Here is a 20,847-nt window from a genome sequence, read left to right as displayed (position 1 = left end):
TAATTATATTAGTAGACGTATATGTTTATAACTTTTTAGAATATTTAAACGTATTTAAAGTGATAATATTGATAATGAGGGAAATGTTATTATAGTGAAATTATTATATTATTGAGAGTAAAAATATAATATCTTCATTATGTTGGGACCTTAAAAAAATTATTTTAGCATGTTTATTACTTAATTGATTAACAGTAATTCTATAAAAGATATTTGAAAAAGACAATATTATTGATTGAACAATATAGTTTTATTGATAATTCTATGTGTATTTTTCAAAAAATAATATTTATGTTGTAATTAAAATTTGATTTTTAGTTGACATCAATAGGATACGAATTATACTTAATCTAATATTAATTTGATTTATCTCGGATCACTGGTTTATATTATTTTATTTTATCCCGATGCCCAATACACCGACCAAATCAAACTAATTACTTTTAGTTTAATTTTATTTTTTTAAGTGTGGATCGATAAGATAATTTTGTTTTAGACTGAAAAATTAGTATATATTATTTTATTTTTTTTGGTCGAATTGTATTTTTATTTTAGTTTTGTGTTAGTCTGATTCAATTGTATAATGACTTTTTTTTTATCCTGGATAAATAAAATATATTATTTTTTTTATTTATCCAAGTTCATTTGTATAATTTTTTTAGAATGACTGATAGTATTATTATTTTATCTTAGGCCGATTCACATGACATATCAACTAAATCTCAATAATTATATTTAGTTTGATTTTTAATCTAGCCTGAAGTAACAAATTAGAATAATATAGAATTCAATATGAATTAAAATATAAATTGGTAGAAGAAGTTGAATTTAATATAAATTATAATGATATAGAGTTTGATATAAAATAGAGTTGAAATTGGTAAAACAATAGAGAAAGTTGATTTCAATATCAATTAGAATTAGAATTGATCGACCCAATAATTAGAATTGAAATAATTAAATAAGGGTAATTAAATAATTTTACCAAGTACCGACCGACCGAATACTAAAATTTTAATGTTTCGTCTATTATAAGATATATAATATAGTATAGATAGATGGATAAATAAATAAGAGTAATTTATAATTTTTTATCAAAAAATAATTAATTTTGATTGATAAAAATAAAAATGTGATAAGTAAAAAAGAAAGGGATAGTTTTACCCATATACGTGGGTTGGGTAACATAACCTACATCAACATGTTTGGTTATTTCGAGTTCAAACGGAAATAAAATTCACGAGGACTTTGGGCTGTTTGCAGACAATCACCCACAGCTCACCAGTCACGAGTATCATTGTCCATATTGTCACAATTTATTACAAATAGTTTGCATTTGGAACTTATTATACTGTCCTTGTTGTTTGATCTCCATCAACAACTTCTTAAACATAGCTTCCTGGTTTGTTTATAAGTGTGCTTGTGAGTGACTCTGTGTGTATGAGTCGGTAAAAATAAATTAATGCAAAATGCTGTAAAATAAAAAATTAAATGCCAACGTAACTCTAGCTCAACTAATAATGACCATATTTACTTAAGTATACCCTTTAATGACATTTATTAATTAGTAATTTAGTTTCAGTTACAAATCTCAACTCATTTAATGATTTCTAAATTTTAAATCTGCAGAAAAATATTATAGTGTCAATAATCCAACATAGATATAACAAGCAACATGTGTCCATTTTCTTGTAAACAATTTTTTTAGGCATGCAGTAAGATTACGAAGTATTTATTACGTAAGCATTTTATCAGCCTTTGCAAATAAAAAAATGACAATATTTGATAATGCAAATATATACATAAATGAATTTTCTACACATTTAGAGATCGGATTTAAGCTCGAAATACAAATGTTTAGTCATTTAAAAAATTATGATTGGTAAAATTTAAAAAAAAAAAAATAGTGGGATGCTGTAAGATTATATCATTAATTTGTTTTTAAATCTTTTGCCTTTGACCAAATTAATCAAATTAAAACAAATAAATAAACATAATTTGATTATTTCTTAAACTTTTGCTTCTTTTGGCAAGTCCAAGTCTTGAATGCACATTTTCATGCATGCAATCTTAGTCGTCAGATGTTCCCACACATCAACGGTCAGTATAATTTCAATCAAGAATAAATACCCTCTTTACTCACCTATTTAGTAACATCAAGAAGATAGGAGCTACATCAATATACCATACATTCATCCTCAGTCTACCTCTCTTTTTTTTGCATCAATGGAGTTTGATAAAAATTATGAAGAAGATCATCATGTCTACCAATCTATCCTTCTCCCTACCAGCTACATAAAACCTGAAATTGATACCGATTTCTCGATGAATATTTGTTCATCCAAGGGCTTTTACCAGGATACTTATCAAACTCTTGATCAGTTTACTTTCACTGGATCATCATCTTATAATCACCAAAGCAATGTCTATTTCTCAAATGTTTTCTGCGATCCTTATGATCCCTTCGTTTATAAATCTGCAAAAAGTTTCGATATTTATGATCAGTTTATACCATTTGAAGAAAATGGGAATGGTGGCAGCTCATTTCTGCAAAATAGTTCTGATTTGCAGGTAGGTGGATGTTTCAACAACCCTCCTGCAGGTATAGTGGATTATAGTGCATCCGATCATTATCGTCGTTTCGGGAAAATGCCAGCAATGGTGCCAGATGAAAGTTCATGTGTTACTGCTGATCATAAAATACTAGGAACCAAGAAGTATTTTGGTAAGAAGAATAATGCACCTGCTTCTACTTCTACAAAGTTAAGCAAGAATGTAAAGAAGCTCAAGTCATCCAAGGGGCAATGGACAACTGAGGAAGATCGGTACACAAATACTAGTATTTTTAATTTTTTACACTTTTTTTTTCATAATCTAGGGAAATTCTAATTTAAATTTTACAAATTGCAATATTTATGAACTTAACTTGCAGACTGTTAGTTAATATGGTGAAGAAGTATGGAGTAAGAAAGTGGTCACATATCGCAACGATGCTGAAAGGAAGGATTGGCAAACAATGCAGAGAGAGATGGCACAATCATCTAAGACCTGACATCAAGGTTTGTTTTAATTAATGTTTAACAATTTTTGATGGCTATAGTCATTGATCTAACCAAGATAAATTTGTTGATGATACCATGAAATGCAGAAAGACTTGTGGAGTGAAGATGAGGATAGGATTCTGATCCAGGCCCATGCAAAAGTTGGAAACAAATGGGCAGAGATTGCTAAAAAATTGCCTGGTCGGACCGAAAACTCCATCAAAAACCACTGGAATGCAACTAAGAGAAGGCAATATTCTAGACGTAAATGTCGCACAAAATGGCCAAGGCCTAGCTCTCTTCTCCAACACTACATTAAGAGCTTGAACTTGGATGTTGCGAAACCAACGAATTATCGCAGAAAATCCTCTGCAAATAATAAAACCGCTGCTGAAATTATCCCGAATCCCAACATCCCTACAACTAAACCACCAAATTTGTTAGAAAAAGCAGATTTTTGCCCCAACTTCAATGATGATTTGAAAGAGTTATCGGAGTTTGATTTCGTGGAGAATCCGTTCGAAGGGGTAAGCATTGATGATCTTCTTGAAGACTTGCCTCCAGTTGGGACTCCTCCTGTGGAGGACAATGGTTTTGCTGTGAATGTGGATTTATATGATAAAATGCCGTCGCATTGTCAAGTGAAGAAGGATCTTGATTTGATGGAGATGATCTCGCAAATTAACATCTAAGCTCGCGCATCTATGCTTGCATGCACATGATTATTAGCTCCGTTAAGAGATGCAGCGAACTGAGATTAACTAAAGACAATAAATGATTTAATTGGCTTTGTTGTTAGAGATTGTTTCTCCGTCGTGTTTGTTTAACTACCGGCAAATATGCGAGGACTTTAAAATGTAGAGTAATATATGCTAATATTATTCATCTTGATTGTATTAGTAATTTCATACTAGTTAGTAGTTACTTCACCTGTGTACTAATGTTAGACCTACGTAGTTCTTATATTATCCTAGCATAAATCCAGTGTGATGCATGAGTTCCAATTAATATTTTAAATTTTTATTTATTCAGTTATATTATATTTTTAAAATATTTATATAAATATATAATGATTATAAATTTATAATAAAAATAATAGAAAAACATGTTGTCGTAATTTAGTAGAATAAATAGACTAGAGTAGTTTAGCAGATATATAATACTATTATTTATATCTTTTAATAATAGGATAAGTTGTATTCGTAGTTTAGTAGGATAAGTATACTATATTTAGTAGTTTAATAATTTAGTAGTTTATTAGATATATAACACTATTTATCTATTTTTGTAATAATCAAAATTAGGGAATTATCGTTGAACCAAATTATCTCTATTCCGGCTATTATATTATATATATAGTATAGATGTACTTCACATTACCTCGGTCCAAATTTGGACCGAACCCCTCTCCAACTCCAATAGTTTGGTCTAAATTTCGGTCTAAATCTCAAAATATTTATTTAATTATTTTAAGGTCTTATAATAATAAAAATATTATTTTTGTATGATGTAAGATATTATCTTTATATTTTATTATTATTATTAATTACTTTTTTTTATTTTAAAATTGTTAATAAATAGTTACGGGCAATATTTTGACTATCTTGGAAGAAGTCGATTTAATTTGTCGGACTAAATTAATAATTTAGTTCTCATCGCATTTTCATTTATGTTGTGTTTCAAATTAAGTTTTATGTGTTGTAATCTTTATTTTAATGTTTGAATGTATTCGTAATTTGAATTCAAGAAATGCAATGATATTTATTTAATTACGTTTAAATATTTTTTAATTTAAATTATTATTTAAATAAATAATAATAATATCATAATATCGGTTAATTGCATTTATAAATACACGAAATCAAAATTTTATATAATAAACTAAAAGAAATACATTAAAAACTATTATTTTAATCTCGGTCCAAATTTGGACCGATGAATAGTGCCGTCCTAAATTTAGGCCGGCAATATTCATCGGTCCAAATTTGGACCGAGATTTAGGCCACTGTTGGGTGAATTTGGACCTTTAGGCCACTCTTGGAGTTGACATAACACAGTTTTACTACATGATTTTGCGTTCTAAGCAAATTTAGGCTCCGTTTGGAAGTGTTGTTGAAAAATGGTGTATCGTGAAAAAAAGTGCCGGTAGAAAAAGTGCTGTTAGGAAAATTAGATAATTATTTAGTAATTTTTTTTAATTAATGCATATTCTGAGATATAATATATAAAAATAATGTTTTTGAAAGCTTTGATGTTGCAAAAGCTGAAAACAAGTTTTTCCAAAAGCATGGTACATACTTTTGCTAACATCAATTTTTAGACAAAAACCGTTTTCCCAAGAAAGCAGTTTTTATAATTTATCAAACACTTTTTTAACAACTTTTCAGCAAAAAACAGTTGTACATATCAACAACATCAATATCAAACGGGCCTTAAACATTGCGCTGAATTCCTTGGTTTCGACATATTTGTCTGGTTTGTTTTCTGGTACATAATTTAAGTAGTATTTAGCTTTATTAAATATTTTTCAAAATTATATTTTGTGAACAAAATAAATTTAAAAATAAATTATTGGAGTTATGCGGTCAATATACCTTAAAATACGTGTAAAAATTAAAGTGAATAATTAAATTGAATCGGAAGGAATATATTTTTTTCTGACTTAAAGAAATGATTAAAAGTAGGGGATTTATACAATCTGTCCTAAATTTATGAGTTACTTTACTGATATGTCCTTTTTTATTCAATAATTATAATTATGTCCTCTAGTTAATTTTAACTCAGGCAAAACTCATATATATATAACTACTTGATAAATAATACTAAATATGACTAGAATGCCCTATAATACAAATACTAGGCCAGAAAACTAGATTCAGTAGAATTGTCTCACAAATCTAGTATCTCGGGTGAGTTGTTATTAAAATTTTAGAATTAAGCAACGCCTGCAGATACATATATATTTGATATTGTTAAAAATCAAAATAAAAAGAATGATATAACGAGTTTATGATGTAGTGACAGAATGATAGTGTTAGCAAAATAAAATATTCTTTAAATTTTGTCAGCAATCAACTACAACTATAATGTCCTTCAAGTAAGGTTAAACAACACTCATGGTGTCCTTTCGGTAAGCCTAAGTTGGGAACAACGATTTCATCACCGAAAACAAGTCAAGCAAGCAGTCATGCAAGATTCCTAGTACACCAATGTATATTTACATGTATATTTATATTTATTGATTGAGAAAGTTTTATACATTGATCTGCAAACTTAAGTCAGTGTGATGTTTTCACTCTATTTGTTGCATCATAATTTGTTAAATTTTAGTTTTCATCAATTTTTAGAAGTTATGTGGTCTCATATAAATATAAACACTTTTCGGATTAGATTTAACTCTTTTCATCAACAATACAATCATACACATTAAAATATCACTTTATAACGGTAACGTAAAAAGGTTATATATGACATTTGAAGATGTTAACTATTAAAGTTAACCATGATTAATTACAAATTATAAAAAATCTGGTATATAGGATATATCTCTAAATATAATTAGAAATAGGACATATTTATAAATCAACTTTTAAAATGGGACATATTAGTAAAACACCCTTAAAAGTAACTAAAAACATGATTAAACGTATTTACATTTTTAAGGAGTACGACATACATATTTTTCATTTTATATATTTATAAAAAAAATTACTAAAACTATTTTTTATATATTGTGCATGGTTTAGGAATTTCGAATCAGCATTCTTCGATTCATCTCCGATGAAGAATCGAACGAAAGTTCGACAAATTTTTTTTGAAAACATCAAAATCAAACAATTATGCATCAGGTAACAATTAACAAAGCTAATAACGAAGTAATACAGTTGATTGACAACTATTCATGCCTGATTTTGGATGAAATGGATTTGACTGCTCATACCTTAACACTAAAAATGGAGTACATTCCGGAATCCGGGGCAAAAAAAACTAGTATTTAGTCTAAATACTTTGTGATTGTAAATCCATCTACATAGCAAACTAGTGTAGTAATGAACCGGGTAATTTGATTCATTTCTCAATACAACGTCTCCTTGCAAAAATGGGTGTACTAGACATTTTGCATTAAAAATAATCAGAAGTTGACTGCGAGCTACACAATGAATACCAGATAACACGAACTAATGCACTGTAAAACTGTCCATAACCGGAAAAAAATAGAATACAACCAGATTTTTCAAGGCCTGTTCTCCCTACTAAGTGGTAAATGCAAAACTTTCCAGCACGCTTTCTGCAATGCAGACTTCAAGCTGTCTTTGGCTTGATGCGCTTCACCCTTGAATACAGGAAGACTCCCGCAAGAGCCACTCCGGTTCCTGCACCAAGATGCAAATATAATTAATTTATATAAAGCAAAAGAGCCCATGAAATCCATTAATCCACTGGTCGACATGCACTATAAAGAGAGTGAAATTAAACAGCTCCTTAAGGAATGCAATTAGACAGTCTCCTTCTGCTTTCCCACAAGTAATAACATCTGATGTAAAATATAGAATCTTGGAAACATACCAAGAGAATTGATAGGTGAAACAGGTGTACGGAAGAAAAGAACAGAGGTCACAATGACCACCACACGCTTCACACAGTTTCCTACAGAGTGGGTTACTGGAGATACCCTCTGCAATATCATATAGGAGACCTGCACATAAATGCACATTAGCAATGTCAGAAATACTCTCATGAAGTTCTATTTATTTATTTTTTTGCTAAAATACTCTCATGAAGTTCTATTTGAGGGAGCTTACGACATTAGTTATAGATTTGTCATCTTAAAGTTGCATTCTTTAGTTTGCTCATATGTGAAATGTAAAATTTATTAGAAAAAAGAAAAACTAGTGTTTATTCTTTTGTTAATGGCAACAATTAGGTAAGATTCTTAACTTGGAGCTTCTTATTAATTAACAGAAAATTATCAAGCTTCAGTTTATTAAAGATAGTGATGTGCTATATTTAATCAATTTTCTAGCTCCATTTATGAAACTCACAAGAAAGGCTGCGCATAAAAAGAAAATTACAATTCAAAAACATTAAACAGATTTTCTCCTACTCCCAAAAGCTCTCAATTCTAGATATATTGTTCAATTGAGTCTCCGTCTCCTCCCCTCTGTTTCTAAAAAGATATTTGCAGTTACCCCTTTAACTGAATAAATTAACTCCTCACTTCTATTCTATTCTCAAAGCAGATAAGCTTGTGATTTCAATCGGCTGGCTTGGTCTAAGATTTATTCTATCTAAGAATGCCTGCGGTTGATTTCTGTCAAACAAGTTGATCAATGATCAAGCATCCACCCCAAACCCAGGAAAGTATGACACATTATCTTATTAATGAAAAGTCTTCCAAAAGGGTGTTAAAATTGATCAATGTAGTAAAGCTACCTGTACAAGCATATCGCCACAAATACAAATAACTGTATGAATATTCGAGAGTGGTAGGTCATGGCTGGAGCTAAACATCTCATTCATATACCTTTTCCGATCATAAGATATTGTTCACTATATTTTATATAATTTGCTATAAGTAATTCACAAGACCCCAACTTTTATTAACTATGACAGAACAAATATAAAAGGTCAAACTGATACTTTATAAAAGCAGATTGAGATATCTAATATGCTTACCTGCTGGTATGCATGGAAGCAGAGTGCAGCAATAAATGACCTGGTGTAAACTTGGTTGACATTTAATCCCTGTCAAGAACAATGGTGTATCAATAACTAAAATTAGAAAGATGTTCCGGTTCAAACAAGCCCTTTGTATATATCATATGAATATGCAAATTACTTACAGCAGACTGCAGGGCCGAAGGAGTGAACTTGACTCCTTCCATGAAAATAGAAACAGGTGCCAACAGTATAAAGGACATGATTGTTATTATTGAGAACAAAGTAATATTGTCCAAGGATTCCTGTACAAGGATACAATGCGATGGTTATTCGTGAGAAAAAGGTGAAGCTAATAATAAGCGAAGGACATTTCTGTTTTTGGGCCTCTTTTGCAAATCATAATAACTAAAAGTATTTATAATAAACTTCAAATACAGGCATTGATACTAAATATACAAAATATTGACAGAAATACAGATTTAACATCTATACCCAGTCTTATAACCATTCAACTTGTAATTAATTATGTGCAAACCGATGCTGATATACAACTATGCAAGGATACCTCTTTCTTAACCATGAACTTTTTGCTAAGGACGTTTCGAGACTGATTGGTCAAATTAGAAGCCATGGCACTCCAAAATCCTGCCCTGTTAGCAAAAACACCAAACATGTTATTATCTTCACCATCTTATTACAAGTTAGATATAGGAAACTTTGACACAGTTTAATGTGTGGTTTCAATTTTCATATAAAAAATATTAAAGCTGCATATTTAGAGTAGAGGACAAACTCATGTGTACGACTAACCCCTTACCAATTGAAAGAGGCCTCTGTCATTGATGCTAGTCCTACTCCCCCAACAATTGGTAATAGCGACGAAATTATCCATATACTTGGAACCTGTGAAACAAAAACAATAAGGGAACTAAAGTTGGATCTTAAACAATTTTCATATCAATACTAAATATAAAATGATTTATCCTATTTAGCAAATGACATTACATAATAGGAAGGAAAACCATCAGTTATACGATAATCAAACTACACACACACACACATACACACATGCATATAAACTTCTATTATTATATAATATACGATCTGTAATATAATAGATAGAACCATTAGAAAATTCCCACCTCCCCAAGAAACATTGCTGACAAAACAACCGAGAAAAATGGCTCCATAGCTTTAATTGTATGAGTAAACGAGACAGAAACTTTTCCAAGGCTCATATTAGTGAACAAGTTTCCTAATGTGTGCACCGCCGCCAATGGAAGAATTGCTAGAAGCTAACAGGAAATGTCATGGACAGATTCAGTATAACAAACCAAATTTTAACACCCAAATTAACTATATTAAAACAATATAATTATACCTGTGCGCCGGTAATTTTAGGACGCTTGTAAAGATTTGTTGTCCACATGAAAAGAACAAGGACTGTTCCCACAGCAAACTGAACTGCTGTTACCGTTACCGGATATGGAAACACTTTGAGCACCTGTGCATATTAAAATGAAAAAATTCACATCCTTTGTTTAGTAACATTTAGAAAACAAAATAAAAACTTACCTAATCAATTTTTAAATGTTAAAGCAAGGCACACAAACACTTATATGAACTGAAACTAACATACACATTTCCACACCGTAAAACAATAACTATATGAAGGATCGAGCGATATAATATTACCTTAAAATTTTAAATACTTAAATAAACATTTGTTATTGCATACACATACTAGAGTTTGTTGTTTATAGGTAACATAACCCAAAGCAATCAAATGTATGTATCTAGACGCTCTAAAGCAATAACAATACAAAAACCAAAAACACAAGCGATAAATGCACGAAAATGAAATTCGAGATACAACTGACAATAACAAAATGAGAATCAAGTGCTCGAGTAATTAAATCATAGAAATGCAAGTAACTACGTAAAACTAACATATAACAATACTACAATCGAATAATCAATACGACAAGTCGAAGTAATTAAATCGATAAAAATGCAAGTATCGAGATTGGAGAAGCTACCTGCTTGTTGTAAATGTTGAAGTAGATGTTAAAAAGGTACCAAAGGCCAAAGAGCGAACCAAGCACCAATGTATCCTTAAGTTTGGACTTAGAGGCCTCATCGTCGGCGCTTTCCGAGATCGAATCAGCAGCTCTAACTACTACACTGTCATCAGATTGGCTTTTAATTGAAAGCTCTGGAGTCGAAATCCAACGCGGAGATGGAGAAGAAGAAGAGCAAGAGATCGATGGAAAACGACGAGAAGATGAAGAAGTAACGAGAGGATTAAAGGTAACAGGTGCGGAGAATGAATTGAATCTGTGAAGAGAAGAGGAGAGTTTGCGAGAGGTAGGGGCGGGGAGTGTGTACGAGAGAGAAAACGCAGAGCTCTGCATTTTCTAGATTTAGAATGAGAGAGAGAGATGGGAGAGAGATGTGGGAGAGAGATTTAGATACGAGGGATGGGTGTGTGTATGTAAATCTGGGGCTTTGGGGGCTCCGTCGAGAGGTGGGGAGAGGGGTTGGTAGGAGATTTTAAGTGGGAAGTGACAGAAACACGGAGCTGAGATTTATGCGGGATATTCTTGGGATTTCAGACTTTCTTTTTGGTTTTTAGACCCGATTGGATTTTACGAGTTTATCCCATTTATGTAAGCCTTATTTTTTAAGTGACATCATCGGTGTTTAGTCATTTTTGGTGAAGCAACATTTAATTCGCTGCAATAATTTTGCGCTACAATTGAATTACACATTTCTCTTCTTTTTTTTGACCTAGCATTTCTCTTTATGAATATTTGCTAGATTTCTCAAAAAATCATTCCTAAAAGTTACACCAAAATAAGAGCCTAACATTTGGAGGAGGGTGTTATTTCGTGAGTGTGTATTTATACCCTTAGGATTATATAATATTATCTGAAATATTAATAATAATTATTATTTTATTTGTTATATATAAATATATTAATTATATTAACTATTTATTTCATTGAATTAAATTATGTGATCAACAAAAGAACCCAATTAAATTTTAATTTATTGTATGATCTAATAAGTTTATACCCAACACCAGACCCAATTAAATTATAATGGCAGATTTAATTAGGTGATATATAAAAATTAAAAAGGGTTATAGTCTCCAATATAATAAGGGGTCGTTTGGTTCGCGAAGTGGTATGAGGTTGAAACGAGGAATCGAGTAAGGTGTTATGAGGTATCATTCTTGATATCACGTGTTTGGTTGATTGGTGGAATGAATATATTTACTTGAAATATTATTAATTTATTAATTTTAATTAATTTAAAAAATTAATATAACTTTAATTTTATATTGTTTTGATTTATCTATTTAATTTTGTATTAAATATTTACATAGAATTATATACAAAATAAAAAATATATTTAATTTCTCATACCCATGTTTCATACCAACCTCCCCATTAAGGTTTTAAAAACCCATACGGGTTTAAGGTATGTATTTGGAGGATTGAATTTCAGAACCAGACATCAGGTATGGGTTTGAAATGACCAAAACTCATACTTAATACTTGAAAAACCTGAACCAAACGACCCTTAAACAATACTTGGTTGAGAAACACGATAATCAAGAACATATTTGTGATTCAGATACTGTCATAATCATCGCATAATGGATTTGGGTACGATTTCGCTTTCAGTTTAATCTCGATTATTAAATATGATGTTTCGATCCTTATCTCTATTCTAGAGAATTATGTGTTTGTAAAATTATTAAATTCTATCAACTTGAACTTCATTATTAGCTGCATTTGGAACTAAACATGCAACTAAACTTATGTTATATTTGGTCGGGATGAAAAGAATGAGATAAAATGAAATGCAATATCAAGTATAAATTGACTCAATTTTTAATTTTAATCCTACCCAGTTAAATTATAATAGGAACACCCCAATCTGAGATAAAACGTTTCATTCATTTTCTTCTAAATCTTATAATAACAATTTTACACTATTTCATTTTATTTCAAAGCTTCCCTCCCTTTCCCATTAATTTCCTTTAATTTCATTTATTCCATTTTATTTCATTCTCTCCGACCAAACAAAATATTAGTATCAAATTTAACCAACTCCTCTAATTTTTACCATACTCAAATTTTATGTAATATTCTCGGGAAACTCTCGTTTCAGCAAGTTATCACCGTAGTGAGGGCGAGCCCACACTATTAAAAGACCTAAATTTTGAGAACTTTAATATTATATATACATGTAATTTTAATAAAAAAATAAAAATGTTTTTAAACTTATTTGTCGTGCCTGTTGGGATGTGTTAATTTAAAATTTTACAAAATTATATCTTTTTCTTTTTCGCGCAACACATTTTTCTCATTCTATATGTTAGGTTTAAGTTTTAAAATAGTAAAAATTTAATTACATTAATGATGTTTTGTTAGATTTAGATTATTTGATTTATGATTGATAAATTTTTTTCTTTCACCTTTTTCTTTGTGATTTGGTTAACATCTATGCAATTATTTTATTTAATGGCATCCAGCCGCAAGTAAATACCTTTTAATTGCTATTCTATTTGGGCAAATGTTAATTACGTTAGAGAAAAATGTATCTAAAGTTAATTTTAGCAATATTATCTTATTTGAATTTTGCATATAAAAGTTGAATAGTATTTTTGTAATAATAGAATTAACCCCTGTATTTACAAAAGTAACCTTAAAATTTTATTAAAAAATTACTTAACTTTATATAATTATCTAAAGTAAACTTTAAGAACATTAAGCCTTACTAATTATGTTAACATTGATATGTACCATTCTTTATTGCGCTCAAGCCCTTATATGTTATGTAACGGTCATGTCATCATATTTATCCTTTGTCCATATGTTAATATTGATATGGGCCATTTTTTATTTCGCCCAAAACCCTTAAATGTTATGAAACGGACGTGTCACCATATTTATCCCTTGTCAAGATTTTTTTCTCAAATTACGACAATCAGCAAGTTAAAAGAAAGGATCAACAATGAGATTAATATGAAATGCTTAAAGTAAGAACATGATGGCATGGTACAGGCAGTTTCTGTGACCACGTATGTTAGGTATGAAATGCACACAGGGGGGTGAATGTGTGTTTCTTGATTTTTCGTCAAATAAAACTTTTTCAAGTTATTATCAGTAAATCAGGTTAAGTGTTTTAGGTTTGGTTGAACTCAACAATTTAGGTACGTTTGTAGTGATAATTATTTAACTGTAAAGAACAGACAAAATAATTATCAAAACTCATGTGATCTTATTCAAAAAGTTGTGCTACAAATCTAGATTCTTGAATATTAAAAACTTACCTTCTACTTCAGAGAATACAAAGAGATCTAGACTGTTTTGTTACTTCCAGACGAAGGACATGTGACATGCTTTATAGAACAACATGCACAGTTTAAAGGAATAACATTAAAATAGACTAATACAATTTGTAAAGCTCTTTTGTCTATTTCTATTCTAGGCACTACATCTTTCAAAACTGCTACACTCATTTGTCCAGTTCTTCTTAACCCTTGATCTTTGCACTCTTCAAACTGCATTTGTAGACTTTCCATTTTAATGATAAAATGGTTTGTTGACTGATAATTTGGAATCTTCATGATAACTGCATTCTGTAAATGAAACTGTTATCGAGATATTTTAAGTAGAAAAGCCTTGTTGATATCTCCACATCACGATATACAGTGACTTGTCAATAACTCCATATCGCGATATAAAATGACTTTTTGATTAAAGTGACTTTTTGATAACTCCACATCGCGATATAAAAAGAATTGTCGATTTCTCACTTCTATGTATGACTTCACGATAGAGATATCTGTAGCTTGTGGAGACTTATCTATAGCTTCCATCTCTATATGACTTATCTACAAGTTTAGTCAATTCTTGATATGACCTCTCTGTAGGCTTGAACAGTTCTCGATATGACTTCTCGATATTTCTTGATATGTGACTTCTCGATATTTGACTCGGAACATTTTTCAATCTAAAATATTATTCTTCTTCAAGCTATGTATCTTCATTCCGAGACATGATCATGCTTGATCTTCTTCCAGGGCTTTATTCCTTAACTTGATGGTTGTTCATAGAAAAAATATTTCACTCTAGTTTTTTAATCATTTTTACAGACTCAAAAAATACATTTATAGATTACACAAACTATTACAAGTCAACTAATTCTTAGGATTGTTAGTATAAATTAGTCTTGTTATGTTAAGACATGTCTTGCACAACAATCTCCCTCAATTTGTGAGAAGATTGTTTATCACAAATTCATGCATGATAACAAGACTAATCCCAAGCTAAAATGAGAAAAAGAAAGATAGATAGATTACATCCTTTTATACATAGTTATCACTTAGCAGTTACAATGAGAATTTAAATTACAGAAACAACTAAAGTTTTTATATCCAGGCTGAGATCTAACTAAGTCCTTCAACCTTACAAGGCACTACAGTTCTTCAATGATCTCAATTTCTCTCAATGCTTCCACCAGCTTCAGTCATTCTTGCAACCAAGGTGTTCAACCTTGTACCTTGACAATATGTGGATTTAATGTGTAGAAATACACTATTCTCAGAAACTTTGCACAATCCTTGAGCTTTGAGTTCATTTGATCTTTTCTCCAATCTGTTTATCTCCTCAGCCTTCTTAATAAATCTTTATTTCACCTTTACATTTTCCCTTGCACTTTTTTCATTTCTGTTTATCAATATCTCAGCTAGTTGTACCTTTCTCATTCTTGTGAACATATCATTCTCAGTCATCAGACTAATCACCATTTCTAGCTCCATTATTGAGAAGTTTTTCATTATTTTTTTCTTGAATATGTTGAATGAGCCATCCTTGAAATAGATCTTTACTTCTCCCAGAATATCCATAAAGACTTTATATATTAGTTCAGCCTGTTAGATATTATAATCATCTTCTGAGAATTCTTCTAAGATTGGTAGAAAATTATTTTGATTATAACATGCCCATAATGCTCCCATTTCAACCTTATTCCACCTTGATTTTCTTCCAAAAGACTTGAAGTGTGTCTTGATTGGTGGCTTGAATAATGGAGGTTTAACTAACTTCTTCAATGTGATTTGGTTGGCTAAGATAGATGTTTTTGGTACATAGTTGGCTGTAAGTTTTTAGAAGTACTTTGACTAGGAGGTTTGAGCAGTTGGAATTTCGGTTTAGCTAGGCATTTGCTTTTAAGTTTTTTGAGTTAGAGGTTTTTGGATTATTGGTGTCTTCATGTTATCTTTCCCATATTTTTCATTTCCATTCTTCTCTTCATCCTTATTCCCCTTTCTTCTCATCCTTGCTACTCTTCCCATCCTTATTACTCCCACTGCTTTTGCTAGAGTGACCAGGATTTGAGCCAAGAGATTTATGCTCATTTTTCTCTTGCCCATCATCATCCTTATCCTCATCCTCAGTGTTGGTAGCATGCTTTCAACATTGTTGATATATCTCCCTAGAATTCTGATCATCTCAACATCCTTTATAATTTTGACCTTCTTCGCCTTCAACACTGTTTCCAATATCATCATCAATATCATGTTTCCCATCACACAATGTTTGAGAATATGAAAGTACTTGTATTTTATGGTGGTTGAGCATATGTAAGCCACCCCTTTTCTAGGCTGAAGATAAGCTTCAGAAATTGCTTCTTGTTGCCCATATCTGAGTTCTCTTAGCAAAGGGGTGCCTTTTGGAGTCATCACCTTCACTGTGTTGATGCAGATATCTAGTTACGAGGCTCTCCTTAATTTTAAAAATGATAAGAAGACATGCATACACCTATCCACCCCAGCATCTTTGACATTAAATACAATAATCCTTGAAATTTATGTTTCTGACAACGACTTTTTTGTAAGTGTGGTATGGTTCACTGGGATTTTAGACATTGTATGAGTTCACCAAACTCTTTGTCTAAGCAAGGTCCTTCAGCTGCCTTCTTGAATTTCTCTTGTATACCAACCTCTTCTTGATTTGTAGATTTTAGCTTGGACTCTTCTCTCTCCATCTCCCCCTTAGGCTTGGCTGTAGGCTGAGTGGAATGTGTAAAAATCTGAGACCTGACATTTTGAAGTATTTCTTTATGTGGAATTTTTTTAAGCTTCCATAATAGCTCCCAAAGACATATTGGTCTGCATTTGAAAGTAATTCTGAGAGTCTATCAATGACTTGATATCATCTTGTTGGCTTTGAACTTGAAGTGTGAGATGATTAACTTGGGAAACCAGGCTGTTGTAGGAGAATCGAAGAATGGAAACTTGTGATTGAAGAGATTGTAGTTGAGAATTTGCAGAAATAGTTGATCTAGTAGACACTCCACCTCTCATGTTATCCTGAACCACCCTTTTGACTTCTTCAACCATCAAAGCAGAACGTTCAAACCTAGATTTGTGTAATTGATCTAGTTTGACCTTGGTGTCATTATTTTGAGAGATTTGATTATGCATAATTGTGTACAGAGATAGAAATGACTGCCTCAGCAGAAATGACTGCCTCAGCTGCTTGATGCTGGATTCCAGATTTGAGATTGTCAGGGTAGATAGTTTGTTAGAAAATTAACTGACCTGTTGTTTGACATCTAGCAATTTGGGGATGAGTTCGTCTATTTTTCTTTTAACCAACTTCACAAGGACGTCTTGAAGACCCTCTAGGGTTTTCTGGAGTGCTTTGCCAGTGTAGTTGAATGCTTTAAGTTGGGCCTTATACACTTCAGTGATAGCATCATACACTTCGTGAGGAGTAAACACCTTGGCATTGCTACCTAATATGGTGATATACTCCTCCCTAGACCTTGCCAAAGCCTCATCCATATCCAGTCTGAAAGATTTTGATAAATCAGGCATCAACATTGCCATCCTGTTTAGCTTCACCCACTATCTTATCTTGTTGTGCTTCAACAGCTTCTTTGTGAGCTAGAAGAATGGAATGATAGTCTTAATTTGACATGCTTGAGGATAATAATTGTTGAGAAATATTGGCAAGACCTTCAAGTTGATCCACAAGAACATTATTAAAAGAGGTAGGTTGAGCTTGGGTATAACACCCAAGCTCGCAACTGAATGCATACCGGGATCCAACAACCCACCACAGGTCAGTCCAAAAAAGCTAGCAATTTTGGTACACATTAGTTGTTGACTTGTATCTATAAAGGTCCTAAACACTCTTATTCTTATCGATATGAGATGTTATGAACACCCCATCTTATAGGTACAATGTCCTTGTCGAGCCCACAAATATACATACGAAACATGGGTAGTGCCTCTGCATTTCCGGTAAAGAAGAGCTCTAATATCATTTATAACACCCAAGCCCGTAACCAAATGCGTATCGGGACCTGACAACCCACCACAGGTCATTCCGAATAATCTAGTAATTTTGGTACACATTAGTTGTTGACTTGTATCTATAAAGTTCTCAAACACTCTTATTCTTATCGATATGGGATGTTGTATTGTGTGTCTTGGATCTATTGATCTAGAAGGCTTGGTGATTGGGTTGATGTAGAAGTTAGGTTAGTGTTTAGGTTGGTTGTGTTTGGGGTGATGGGAATACCTATGACTGAAGTCACAGTTTGACTCACAGTGGGAACTGTGGTTGTGACAGTGTGTTGTCCACTCTGAGAGTGAACCTCCATTTGAATTGGAGAGGAGTTAGCTAGATTACTGTCATGTACCATAGCCTCAAACCCTTGTCCTTCTTGCACATGAATTGCATTTGAATGTGCTTGATGTCCTGCCTCCTCATTGGATGGATCATTGGCAATTTTACTCTTAGCCTCAATTGCAGATGCAATATCAACCAGGGTTGTGAGGGGAGTTGACCCTCCTAGAGGACCCTCCAATTAAATTAGAGAGGCGTTGAGTAGCTCCCCCTTCAAGAGTACTACCCTCAAACCTTATGGCATATGAAGGCTCAATTACACATGAAGGTGCAGGAACAATCATAGGGTCTTCAGTAAAAACTGATGAAACCCCTATGTTTTTATGGTGTCATCAAGGTGTATCTCAGCACATAGCCTCTCACATCTAATGGTTGGTGCTGAGTGTTAATAACAGTTTCAAGAACCGTGTCACTTGATTTTAGCAAGGCTTGAGAATTAGATTCAAGCTCTTTATTGTATGAAGAAGAAATTTGGGAAATAAAAGAAATGATTATAGAATTGAGTGTTGGCAACTCCTCCCTAGTATAAGAGGGAGTTTCAAGTGATGTGAACTCTATGTGTGTGCTAATCTCATGATTTCTTTCAGCCTCCCGAGAGTGCTCAAGAGGGGGTGTAGACTCTGTACATGGTGCATTTGGAAAAATACTCTTTTCAATAGTGACCCCTTGTTAAGAAGATGTCACTAGAGTGTATTTAATTCCCTTATTCAAGTTGTGGTCAGCTCTATCTTCTTATTTCTAGGCTTTTTGACTAGGTGACTCTCACTTTCAGTAAGTTGTCTTCACTCTCAGTAATCACACTCAAGAGTATATTCTTCCTCTTCTTTTTACTAACTCCATCCTTTTGAGAAGATGAATCAGTTGGCTTACTAACATCTGGGGATGTTGAAGAAGTGATTTCAGCTATGGTAGGCTTCTGTGAATTATCTCGAGTTTGTCCTTCTACAAGACCAGAAGCCATAGATGGACTGGAAGTTGTGAAGCCTCTCATGTCAGGCATAAGATAGGGGTAAATCCTAAATTTCTCTAACATAAAATTAGTGAGACTGAGACTTAATCCTACCTGATTTTTCTTATTCAGTTGTCCAAATAGACTTTGGACACTGACTTAGAAATGCCTATTAAACTTATATTTATTCCTCCTGTTAAATGAATGTCATTTATTTTACGGGTTAAGACAACAATTATAAACCTAGAAAGAAAATTTCATTACCTCTTATTTCCAGGGGCATAGTAAGTCTGATGTTTAGCTCCTCTAGAATTAGGCTTCTAACATCCAGGTATTTGTCATGGGCCATTGAGTAGACTAGCTTCTGAACTATGCTTGAATTTTGATCAAAGCCATGTTTCCTGCATGTGAATGCCCTCAAAATAGTGTCAAACACAAAGGACCATTCCCTCATGAGATTCTTCTTGTTCAACCTTTCCAGATCAATAGTATCTGCATGGTGAATGAAGTCCATAAAGTCTCCAATCTTCTGAGAAGTAGGATGTGCAACTTGATTGTCCATAGGTATCTTATAGTATTGTTCAAGTCCTTGGCATCAAACTCCACAGCTACCCCCTTTTTCTGCAGGACACCGCCATTGAGTGAGTTTGGATTTCAGTTACTATGGTGGTGAGAATAGCACTTCCTCAAAATTCATTAAGAACATCGAGATATAGAGTGGGGTTTACAGTTAGAGCTCCTGCAAGATATGAATCAGAAATAAATTTCACAAAGCATTTAAAGTTATTAGGGGCGAGACGCGGTTCAACCAAAGCAAGGAAATTAGTTCCTTCCTTGAGGATGGATGCTCTTTTGGTGATTGAGTTGGTTTCCATTTGAGAGTTTAAAAGAAAAGATTGGGTAAGTTTTGAGAAGAAAGAGGCTTGTAAAGAAGATAAATCGAGAGAGTTTGCTGTAATTAGGTCAAAATTGATCTCGATAGCATAAAGAGGGGTTATGTCAGGATGTCTGGGTATTTATAGTGTAGTGATATTACTTCACGATAAGGGAATTAGAAACGGTTAAAAATTATATCAGGAAGTCACATAGAGTTTATGGAGAACTCATATCGAGATGTCATGTAGAGAACTCTTATCGTGAACTAGATAGTGACATCGTGATATGTTGTATAAATACTCAATTTGCCACTAGAACTAATCAATTTCAATTTATGTTGTGAAAATACAATATAAAATTAAAAAAATTATATTAAAAGTATGTTAATGAAATAATTTGTTGTTTAAATTATTGCACTCTGAGTTGTAGAGAAGTCTAGATTTGTTATGTCAAGAACTTTATATCGCGAGAGATATAGAGATCTCAATATAACCTATCACGAACTCATTCCTGACTTGTCGCGAACTCAGTTCTTGACTTATCGTGAACTCAGTTTTTGACTTGTCACGAACTCATTCATGACTGGTCGCGAACTCAGTTCTTA

General features: G+C 32.2%; 2 protein-coding genes across 2 annotated transcripts; one reads left to right on the top strand and one right to left on the bottom strand.

Annotated features, from left to right (window-relative positions):
* Positions 1-2,226: 2,226 nt before the first annotated feature.
* On the top strand, positions 2,227-3,733 carry LOC141685158 (uncharacterized). Its single transcript, XM_074490278.1, has 3 exons — positions 2,227-2,825; positions 2,933-3,059; positions 3,149-3,733. The coding sequence occupies exons 1-3, from the start codon at positions 2,227-2,229 to the stop codon at positions 3,731-3,733; spliced, it is 1,311 nt and encodes a 436-aa protein (XP_074346379.1).
* A 3,350-nt stretch (positions 3,734-7,083) lies between these two features.
* Positions 7,084-11,318, bottom strand: LOC141684597 (phosphoenolpyruvate/phosphate translocator 1, chloroplastic-like). The gene is made up of 9 exons (XM_074489649.1): positions 10,742-11,318; positions 10,084-10,206; positions 9,845-9,997; positions 9,520-9,605; positions 9,268-9,352; positions 8,885-9,004; positions 8,718-8,786; positions 7,608-7,737; positions 7,084-7,414 (listed from the first exon to the last, which is right to left on the bottom strand). The coding sequence occupies exons 1-9, from the start codon at positions 11,114-11,116 to the stop codon at positions 7,344-7,346; spliced, it is 1,212 nt and encodes a 403-aa protein (XP_074345750.1). The 5' UTR covers positions 11,117-11,318; the 3' UTR covers positions 7,084-7,343.
* Positions 11,319-20,847: the final 9,529 nt, after the last annotated feature.

This window comes from Apium graveolens, chromosome 9 (assembly GCF_009905375.1).
Source record: "Apium graveolens cultivar Ventura chromosome 9, ASM990537v1, whole genome shotgun sequence".
Classification (NCBI taxonomy): Eukaryota; Viridiplantae; Streptophyta; class Magnoliopsida; order Apiales; family Apiaceae; genus Apium; species Apium graveolens.
The sequence above is the reverse complement of the archived record's forward strand: the minus strand, read 5'-3'. Positions and strand labels throughout refer to the sequence as shown.

Bases quoted from the DNA above. Each gene is read 5' to 3' on its own strand.
- LOC141685158 (XM_074490278.1), top strand. From the start codon at position 2,227: ATGGAGTTTGATAAAAATTATGAAGAAGATCATCATGTCTACCAATCT. The intron at 2,826-2,932 runs GTACACAAATAC...CTTAACTTGCAG, and splicing joins TGGACAACTGAGGAAGATCG to ACTGTTAGTTAATATGGTGA. The intron at 3,060-3,148 runs GTTTGTTTTAAT...CATGAAATGCAG, and splicing joins ATCTAAGACCTGACATCAAG to AAAGACTTGTGGAGTGAAGA.
- LOC141684597 (XM_074489649.1), bottom strand. From the start codon at position 11,116: ATGCAGAGCTCTGCGTTTTCTCTCTCGTACACACTCCCCGCCCCTACC. The intron at 10,207-10,741 runs GTAGCTTCTCCA...TAATATGCACAG, and splicing joins TCAACATTTACAACAAGCAG to GTGCTCAAAGTGTTTCCATA. The intron at 8,787-8,884 runs GTAAGTAATTTG...TGTTCTTGACAG, and splicing joins CTTCGGCCCTGCAGTCTGCT to GGATTAAATGTCAACCAAGT.